At 42.3% G+C, this 10,997-nt stretch overlaps 1 protein-coding gene across 1 annotated transcript in view; it reads right to left on the minus strand.

Moving 5' to 3' along the window:
• The window catches only part of KPNA6 (karyopherin subunit alpha 6), a 50,614-nt gene extending 40,025 nt beyond the window's left edge, over positions 1-10,589 (minus strand). Inside the window, exon 1 of the mRNA XM_008521886.2 lies at positions 10,289-10,589. Within this exon, the coding sequence (XP_008520108.1) occupies positions 10,289-10,292 (4 nt within the window). The 5' untranslated portion in view covers positions 10,293-10,589. The remainder of the gene's footprint in view (positions 1-10,288) is intronic.
• Between the last annotated feature and the right edge of the window lie 408 nt (positions 10,590-10,997).

The raw sequence follows: 10,997 nt of genomic DNA on the forward strand, positions 1-10,997 counted from the left end.
ATGTTCAAACTTAACCGCTGCGCCACTGGGCCGGCCCCTGTCTTGTCATTCTTAACCTTGCACTGAATAAAAAGCAAGTTTTATGCTTACTCTTTTTATGTATAAAGCACAGACATACTTATGGTACAGAAAAAGAGAGTATATCTGTGTACTAAAATTTCATGGAAGGATGCACTAGGGAAAAAAAAGTATAAAAAGCCTCCTAAAGGGGGGCGATAATGAAAGAAAGAGTTGAGAAATACTGATAAAAGATTAGGGATCTGTACCAGTATCTTCTCGGCTTTTCAAGTGAGAAACTTGGGAGCCACCCTTGACAACTCCTTTTCCTTTATCCCCACATCCAATCACTAAGAATGGCCAGCTTTATTTCCTAATTATTTCTGCACTCTTTTTCTCCATTTCTACTGCCATTGCCCTAATTTGGGTCTTTGTGATCTTTTGCCTAGACTTTACAAGAGTCTCATTAAACTGTTCCTTCTCTTTACTCCAAACTTCTTCAGACAGTTTGCCTCTCCTCTCTCATTTCTTAGCCCACTCCAACTTCCTTCCATGCCATCAAAACTGTTTTTGTAAAAGCCATTGATCAAGTGCATGATGCTAAATTCAACATATCTTTTCAGTTCTTATTTTGCTGGTCCTCTTGGCAGCACTCAATCCTGACAATCATTTCCTTTTTGAAATACTCTCTTTTCCCTTGCTGTTTGAGACATCAATCACTCCTTCTTCCACGTCTGGATAATGATCCTTTTCTTCCTGCACATTAAAGCTGATGTACCTTGGGGTTCTCTTTTCAACCCATCTCTCATGATACACATTTTCTGTAGGTGCTATCAGTGATTCCTATGGTTTTAGTTACCATACATAGAGAAAAATAGATGCTCAAACTTCTATCTCCATCCCCAGATCTTACTCTTGAGCTCTAGACTTCTATATTCAATTGCTTTTTGGACATCTTCCTTTGAAAGTCAGAGACAATTCAAAATGTCCAAATTTAAACTCATCTCAGTTAACAGCATCACTACCTACTCAGTTGCTCAAGGCAAGAGGCCTAGGAGTCATGCTTAGTTCCACCCCTCCTTGTGCTTCATTCAGCCTCCAGATGAAATCAATAACCAAGTCCTGCTAATTCAAATCGCTAACTCTCTTATTCCCTGCTGTTACCACCTCAATCGCAATCATCATCTCTTTATAGGACTACCGCACTACTTAACTTAAGAAGCAACTACTTAAACAGCATCCTAGTTGGAATTTTATTGCAGTCTAATTCATTCTCCCCAGGACAGTCCAAATAATATAAACAAACAAATAAATCTGATGTCACTCTTGAGATTAAAACCCTTCAATGGCATTTCACTGTCATCAGAATAAAGTCCAAATAGTATTCCCTTCATGCTACCAACTCATCTAGTCTACTAATCTTTTGCTTCTGAAATAATCATTCCCCCCCTTCCACTGAGAACTCCTATCTATAGGTCAGGTCTCACTTAGCTTAAAAGCCTTCCCTGATTCCCCCAGGCTGGAGTGGACTCCCTTACTACATGCATCCACAGCACTCTGGACTGCCCCATCCAAAATATCTACCATTTTATACTGATCTCCAAAGTACGGGACACAAGATCAACTGGGATGTAGGAAGAAAAAAAATATATGCTTTACATATATATATGCTAATATATTAATATATAATATATACATTAGTAAGGCTTACCTTTATTATAGGTGTGTGTATAGGGGTATATATATGCCTAATAATACTGACAACTTTTATATGTTGGTCAGATAGCCAAGTTTTCCTGAAGGAAGGCTGGGAGTTATACCAAGCAAGTGAGGATACTAGTTCATTCACATTTAACATATTGCATCATACTTTAGTTTGTGTGCCTAGTTAAATGGATTTATAAGTTATCTACTTTTAACTAAACTAACATCCATAAAATAGATCAATGGTTTAGGGTCCTATCAAGAAACTGAATGGAAGATAATGTTAACAACACAAGCACAAGAGGAACAAAAAAAACAGCAGAGCTGATGTCTCTGGAATTATGAGCTCCTCAGTACCAAAATTTCACCTGCCACATCACAATAAAATAAAACAAAATAATATAATGACCAGCTAGTGAGATCTAAGACAGGGAAAAACTTAAAATGAGAATCTCCTGTGCACCTTACTCCAAATGCGTATTATGATTAAAAATAATACCTACTGAATACACAATGCTATCATGATCAGCAAGACATTTAAAAATGCTTGTCTTCATTCTTTTAAAATGTTTTTTTAAATATACGGAATTTGGTGAAACAGACTAAGAAATATTTTACAAAGTACACAGAATATTAATTCAGGCAAAATTTATAAATGAGACAGGCAGTTCTTGGGCTATAGTTGGCCTCAAATATCTTATCTTTGGTTAGCTTAATGTTTCTAGATTTTACAAGTTAACTTGTAATATTTGCAAACGTTTAATCCATTAATATCATATGAAAATCTAGATTTCCAACTTCAAGAGGGAGAGGGATTGTGGAAAGGGATGGGAAATTATGCAATAAGACAACACTAGACCTACATTCTCCCATGGCAACAATTGGCCGCAGCTCAGTAGACAGCATGGGCTCTCTAGCTGGTTCGCCAATCTCCACTTGGTTGATTTCACTCAATTACCCACTAGAATTGAAACTCTGATATTTCACCAGAAAGATAGATTTCTGTCTGTTTTGTTCACTGCATTATTTCCAGGGCCTAAACAGTCCCTGGCACATAGTAGGTATTCAATAAACATTTGCTGAAATTTAATGAGTAACTGTTGCCTGCCCGGCCCCTACAAGTATGAGTTTCTGACAGTATTCATAATATGTTTCTGGGAACAACAAAAGATCCCGAATAGCCAAAGGAATCCTGAGAAAAAACAACAAAGCTAGAGGTATCAAACTCCCTGATTTCAAAATATACTACAAAGCTATAGTAATCAAAACAGCATCGCACTGGCACAAAAACAGACACACAGATTCATGGAACAGAATCGAGAGCCCAGAAATAAACCCATACATCTACAGACAACTAATTTTCGACAAGGGAGCCAAGAACATACAATGGAGAAAGGAAAATCTCTTCAATAAATGGTGTTGGGAAAACTGGACAGCCACATGCAAAAGAATGAAAGTAGACCGTTATCTTACACCAAACACAAAAATTAACTCACAATGGATTGAAGATTTGAATGTAAGACCTGAAACCATTAAACTTCTAGGAGAAAATATAGGCAGTACACTCTTTGACATCAGTCTTAGCAGCAACTTTTCAAGTACCATGTCTGATCAGGCAAGGGAAACAATAGAAAAAATAAACAAATGAGACTACATCAAACTAAAAAGCTTCTGCACAGCAAAGGAAACCATCAACAAGACGAAAAGACAATCTAACAATTGGGAGAAGATATCTGCACACCACGTATCTGATAAGGGGTTAATATCCAAAATATACAAAGAACTCACATATCTCAGCAACAAAAAAACGAATAACCCAATTAAAAAATGGATGGAGCTAGCCTCATGGCCGAGTGGTTAAGTTCACGCACTCTGCTTCAGTGGCCCAGGGTTTCACCAGTTAGAATCCTGGGCACGGACATGGCACCTCCAGTCAAGCCATGCTGAGGTGGCATCCCATATAGCACAACTAGAAGGACCCACAACTAAAAATGCACAACTATGTACCAGGCGGCTTTGGGGAGAAAAAGGAAAAATAAAATCTTTTTGAAAAAAAAAAAGGGCAAAAGATCTGAACAGACATTTCTCCAAAGAAGACATACAGATGGCCAAAAGGCACATGAAAAGATGTTCAACATCATTAACTATCAGGGAAATGCAAATCAAAACTACAATGAGATACCACTTAACTCCTGTCAGAATGGCTATAATTAACAAGACAGGAAACAGTAAGTGTTGGAGAGGATGTGGAGAGAAGGGAACCCTCATACACTGCTGGTGGGAGTGCAAACTGGTGCAGCCACTATGGAAAACAGTATGGAGATTCCTCAAAAAATTAAGAATAGAAATACCCTATGACCTAGCTATCCCACTACTGGGTATCTATCCTAAGAACCTGAAATCAGCAATCCCGAGAATCCCATGCACCCCTATGTTCATTGCAGCATTATTTACAATAGCCAAGACGTGGAACCAACCTAAATGCCCAGAAACTGATGACTGGATACAGAAGATATGGTATATATACACAATGGAATATTACTCAGCCATAAAAAAGGACCAAATTGTTCCATTCGCATCAACATGGATGGACCTTGAGGGTATTGTGTTAAGCGAAATAAGCCAGACAGAGAAAGACGAACTCTATATGACCCCACTTATAGGTGGAAGTTAACATACAGACATGAAGAACCGATCGGTGGTTACCAGGGAAAAGGGGGGGTGGGGGGAGAGCACAAAGGGTGAAGTGGTGTAACCACAACATTACTAACAATAATGTACAACTGAAATCTCACAAGGTTGTAATCTATCAATCTTAATAATAAAAAAAAATTAAGAATAGATCTACCGTATGATCCAGCTATTCCACTGCTGGGTATTTACCCAAAGAACATGAAAACACGAATGCATAAAGATATATGCGCCCCTATGTTCATCACAGCACCATTCACAATAGCCAACACTTGGAAGCAACCTAGGTGCCCATCAAGGGATGAATGGATAAAGAAGATGTGGTATATATACACCAGGGAATACTACTCAGCCATAAGAAATGATGAAATCCGGCCATTTGTGACAACATGGACAGATCTTGAGGGTATTATGCTAAGTGAAATAAGTCAGAGGGAGAAAGTCAAATACAGTATGATCTCACTCATAAGTAGATGATAAAAACAGACAAACAAACACATAGAAACAGAGATTGGATTGGTGGTTACCAGAGGGGAAGGCGGGAAGGAGGAGGAGGAAAGGGGTGGTTAGGCACATGTGTGTGGTGATGGACTGTAATTAGTCTTTGGGTGGTGAACATGATGTAATCTACACAGAAATGGAAATATATAATGATGTACACCTGAAATTTATATAATGTTATAACCCAATGTTACAATAAAAAAAATTAAAATAAAATAAAATGATGTAAGCAAACGAAAAAAAAAAATTATGTTTCTGTCTCCCCCTGAAAGACAAATTGATTGGGGCTGGCCCCGTAGCCAAGTGGTTAAGTTCATGCGTTCTGCTTCAGTGGCCCAGGGTCTCGCCAGTTCAGATCCCGGGCGCAGACATGGCACTGCTCATCAGGCCATGCTGAGGTGGCGTCCCACATAGCACAACCAGAGGCACTCACAACTAGAATACACAACTATGTACTAGGGGGCTTTGGGGAGAAGAATAAAAAAAAAAAGAAGATTGGCAACAGCTGTTAGCTCAGGTGCCGATGTTTAAAAAAAAAAAGACAAATTGATTAATCTTTATATTTAGCATTGGGCCTGACACATAGTAAGCACTTTATCTGTCCACTAAGTGACCAACAACAGTCATCACTTATTGAGTACTTACAGTACGCTAAACACCATACTAAAACGCTTTACATACATTAACTCATTTAATCTCCCCCACACTCCTATGAGGAAATACTATTATCCCTATTTTAGAGATGAGGAAAATGAGGCTCTGGAGATTAAGTAACTGGTTGAAGAACTAATTATATTATGGAACGAAATAATTGTAACATAAAAAAAGAATATGAAAAGGGCTATATGAAAGGTAAGAACAAAGTGCTATAGAATTCAGGAGAATTCACCTCCAGTTTGGAAGGCATAAAGTATCTGGGAAATGTTCATGAAGGATGTAACGTTTAAATTAGATTTCGGAAAAGAGGCAGGTATCCATAGGAAAAGATGGGTGGCGAAGGGACTGCTTTTGTCACCTTCTCTGCCAGGAATACCAAAACACAAAGGAGGCAGTCTGAGTGGAATGCAGAATAGTGGATAAACATTAAATGGGACAAGATTAATAGAATCAATAGGAATGCCTTGAATAAATACCATACCCAATGGGTTATGATTTTAGCCTACAGACAATAAGGAGTCTATGAAGGTTCCTAACCTAAGGAGTAGAGTGACAAGATCAGATGGGCGTTTTAGCAACGATGCTGCAGCGGAATTAGTAGTGGTAGGGGAGGCTACCGAAGAGATCTGGGGGGCTGGCCGGGTGGCATAGTGGTTAAGTTCGCATGCTCTGCTTTGGCAGCCTGGGGTTCACAGGTTTGAATCCTGGGCGCAGACGGAGGGCATCACTCATCAAGCCAGGCTGTGGCAGTGTCGCACATACAAAACAGAGGAAGTTGGGCACAGATGTTAGCTCAGGGCCAGTCTTCCTCAGTAAAAAGGAAAAAGAAAATATTCGAGGGCTTCTGAAGTAATAACACCTTTATGATATTTTTTTACATCTAGTACTTCACTGAGTCTTCACTAACAACATTAATAAACAGTACTATCCATATTTTCACTTTGAAGAGCCTGAGACTCAGCAAGGTTAAAGACCACAGAATTAATACTCTTTGAGGGACTAAGCTGTGAGAGAAACCTACACAAAGCAAGTTAGGGAATACTTCAGTAACAGAATCACAGAGTATCCAACAAGTGCCAATACAGAAAGGGAAGAAGAAAGTAAGGAACCAAAGATGGATACAGTTTCTATCTCATGCCCAAGTGTCTGGGCCAACACCAGCAGGAAAAGTAGGCCAGGAAAGGGGAGTGAGTTTGATGCTTGCGGGACATTTAGGTGGTGACTGATGGTTCAGTGCCTTCTCTGCAAGGAGCTGTTATGAACTGTGGGATGGGTGGGCAAGACTGGAGGGAAATTAAAAGAGATGGGCTAAGTTACTTTCTCACCCAGAAGGGGCATCAGTTAGAAAGGTTTTGTTACTTGCAGCCAAAAGCAAACGGGAAGTGGCCCTCAGTATCCTATTTAAGCCCAGAAATAGGACAGTTCCAAAGATGGCTAATTCAGTGGCTCAAAAACATCATGAAAAAATCAGATTTTCTTCCATCTTCTCCTACCCTCACCCTGAGAACTGCTTGCTCTTATTTATAAATTCTGCTGCAGGATCCAGCATTGCTAATGGCAATTTCAGAGCCAGAAAAGGGCTCTTTCCTTTCCAGAGGCAGAATATAGCCCTTACTAGTCCATATTTTGGTTAGAACCATACTACTTGAGTAAGTAGTTCCTCTACTTATTAGATGTGACCTTGCACAAGTTACTGAACCTCTCTGTGCTTCAGTTTCCTCAACCAAAACATGAGAACCTGAGAATTAAATGAGTTAATATTATAGTACTTAGTGCCTAGCACATAGTGAGTTCTATGTAAGTGTTGGCTATTATCACAGCTTTTCCATTTCTCTGACTTTTTTTGAGGCTCTCACACTTTGGTGATACCTGGGTTAAAATAAAAGCTGGCAAAAAATAATAAAACCAGGCAAATCTCTTTGAAATAAGGAGGGCTTTTCCAGAAGTCCCCTAGGCTTTTCTTTACACCTAATTAGCCAGAACTGCATCACATGCCCATGCCTAAATCAATCACTGCCTGGGGAGATAGGATTACAACGATTGGTTTAGTGTTTATATCAAGACCTACCCCCTGGGGCTAGGGAGGGGCTGCCAGATTCCTGGTAAGCAAGACGGCAGAAATGGTGGTAAAACAACCAGCATCTGCCAACAGAGTCTTGAGACGCTGTGGTCTCTACTAGGGAGGGTCAGAATAAGTAACTTCCAGAGCTGCATCACCCCTACAGGGCTCCTAACGGCAGTGAACTCACTCCAAAGGTCTGTTAAGGCTAGTGAGAAATAGTATAGGACACAGGCCAGACCTCGAGAGTACGGCTGAGAAGCAGTGAAATACAGCAGGTTCTAGATTCAGGGAAGTGTGGTACAGGCCCTGTTAGTGTCCCCAGCATCCAAACAGCCCAGATCACCAGCCTTGGACTAGTCACCTAGTCTTCTCAAAGCCTCAGTTTACTCATCTATAAATGAGGATAACCCAAACCACCTCAGATTTGATGTTAGGGGTAAATGTACCCTTATACTAGTTTCACAGTATAAGAATCAGCAAAAACAAAAAGAAAAAAATGCAAACACACACCAATAGCTGGAAGTTCAAAAAGACGAGGTGGGACAGGTGTAAGGTACCTGAAATGGAGCTGGAGAGAAAAGGGGAGGCTGTCTGACTCTAAACTAAAAATCTCTTCAGGCCCCGGGTCAGGTTTTGTTCCTCCACTGAAGAACTTTCATTTCAAAGTCTACCAGAAAAGGACTAACTTTACCTCACACCTTACGTTACGTCTTCTAAGAGGTTTATGTGCAGCAAAATGGGTAAGAATCTCACTTCTGGCTTTGCTGCTTACTAGCTGTGTTATCTTCTCTGAGGTGGTTTCCCAGTCTGTAAAAATTGAGTAAACTGCTACCAAATTTATTTCCCCGAGCTTAACAAATTAAGCATTAGCTCCTTCCCTTTGAGACACCAGTGTTCTTGAAATTGAATGCCAATACAAAAATATATAACGTAAAAGCCCCTGAAAGTTTTCATTGATACATAAAGCTGCAGTTATAAAGAGAGGCCTATTAGTCTTAACGGAGGATTCTGGAAACCAGAGCGCTTAAGGGAAAGGAACTAACATTGAGGGTGGAAAAGAATCTGTTCTGATATTTAAAGAGCCCTTACTAGACTCCAAACACTTGTGTTGTTATTCAGTCCTCAAACACCTGATAACACTGCTCCCTCCGCTCTTTCTAGAGATGAGGAAAGGAAGGCTCAGAAAGGAAGGAACAGAACATTTACTGTGGACTGTGCTAGATGCTTTCCTTATGCATTACTGCCTTTGACATTTAAGAGACTTCTCTGGATGAGAGCTAGGAGGTGGCAGGCAGGATTATAATACCAGATCTGATTCTAAAGTCATTGCCTTGCAGCTCAAGGGAATAATTTCTGTTTCCTCAGGATCAGGGATCTTAGAAAACTCAATCCTAGAATCTCACTTAGCTCCGCCCCCCTACACACACACACACACACACACACACACACACAGTAGTTGGGGTTAGCAAGTAACTTTGAAATCTTTAGTCTGAAGGAAATTGAAAAACTCCAAAGTGGGCCCACTAACAAAAAAACAAAAACACCCACAAATACTTTTACAACTTTGCCTAGGGTTACAAGCTTTCTTTCCCCCTTTTCCACCCCAACCACTAGGGGGCCACGCTGTAAAGAACAGCAGCTATAAAACTAGGGTTCTGGAGTGATCACCCTGGTTTAGCCATTGTGTGACCCTGGGTAAGTTACTTAACCTCTCTAAGCCTCAGTTTCCTTATCTGTAAAATGGGATAACAGTAGTATCTATCTCACTAGGTTGTGCACATTAAGTAAAACGTGACACGTAAAGCAGTCAGAAAAATGCCTGCACAGAGGAGGAGCTTAGCAAATTTAATAGTTCTTATTACTGGAGAGGAAATGCCGCAGATAGTTCGGTCCCTAAATCCAAAGACTTCGCCATCGTATTCTAAGGACAGGCCTTGCCAGCTGGGAGTCCCTTCACAAAGAGCAACAGGTCGCTCCTTTTCTCCTAACCAGGGCTGGGCGCAGAATCCTGAAATCCCGACCTATATATGGCCGCGAGGTCTTGGCCTTTGGTTTTCTACCACTACGAAGGCTGGCCCTCTGAGCCCAACAGAACCACCCCATTTCCGCCTGGGTTCGGGAAGTTCTCCGGGCCTTCAGGGGCCCAGGCTGCCTTTGGCATGGCTGCCCCTGGTTACGGGCCTGGAGATGGCTCGCCTGGCGTCTCCTCACCAGAGGACTCAACCCGCGACGCAGGGAGAATTTCCCTGAGTTCAGAGGAGTCACCGAATCCAGTCGGGATGCGCGTCGGTCAGACACACGCCTGGAGAGAGCTCCCTTAGCGCCGGCCGGGCCTGCCGTCCGGAGCCCGTCCCCCAGCCCCAGTCTCGGCGCAGGCCGCAGGGTCGGCAGCTTTCTAGTCCCCGGGATCGCGTAGGCTCCGGCCTAGAGCCACCACGTGGGGGCTCCAGGCTTGGCAAGGCGTCCCCGTGAACCAGCCCCCGAAGACTGATCCCCGAATGGGCCCCAGCCCGGCCCCAAACTGGCCTGAGCGGCACTCCTGGCCTGGCTTCTCCCCTCAAACCTACTTGGAAGGGCCTCAGATACCCTCTACAGACCGGAGACGGGCTCTCGCCAGACCCAAAGCCCCGAGACTGCCTCAGCTCAGATCCCCAACTGCCTGGTTTCCTTACTCACCCATCGCGGCTCCGCTCGCTCCTACTTGGCGGCGGCAGCGGCGGCGGCGGCGGCGGCGAGCTTCAGCGGCAGCTTCAGCAGACAATATGGCGGACCTGCAGGACGGCAGCCCGAAACGGACAAACAACCTAACATTCGATCCCGAGGAGAAACGCGCTCTCAGCTCCGCAGTCTAGTTTACACCGAGATGCGCACTTAAAGAGACCGCAGTTATTAAAGGCGGGGAATAGGGGCGGAGTGCGAAAGGAGTGGGCGGAGAGAGACTGAGAGGGATACCTACCAGAGAAAATTAAGCGTGCCTGGGAGTTCCCAGCTTTTTCTGCTACTGTTTCCTTTTTATAGTGAGATTTCCTCTCCTAAAAACTTTTTCTCCCAGAAAGGTATTCCTTCCTTTCGTAGTTAAAGCCAATCATAGACCCTGAGCTGGATATGAAAAAGGAATCATCTGGAGAGGGGAAGCGACTTCCTCAAGGATATAGAGGTAAGGAAATGAAGAAGGCAAGAGTAAACCAGATTACAACCCTATTGGGAGATAAGAAGTAGAAAAAGAATGAGACAGATGCAGTGCTTTATAGTTGACAGAGCTATTTCATTTATCTCATAGCAAGCTCTCTGAGGGCAGGGGTGGGTTCTGCCTTGTTCAACACTGTATCTCCAGCACCTAGCCCAGTATCTGGCACATGGTATGTGCTCCATAAATAATGGTTGC

Source organism: Equus przewalskii, chromosome 2 (genome assembly GCF_037783145.1).
Source record: "Equus przewalskii isolate Varuska chromosome 2, EquPr2, whole genome shotgun sequence".
NCBI lineage: Eukaryota > Metazoa > Chordata > Mammalia > Perissodactyla > Equidae > Equus > Equus przewalskii.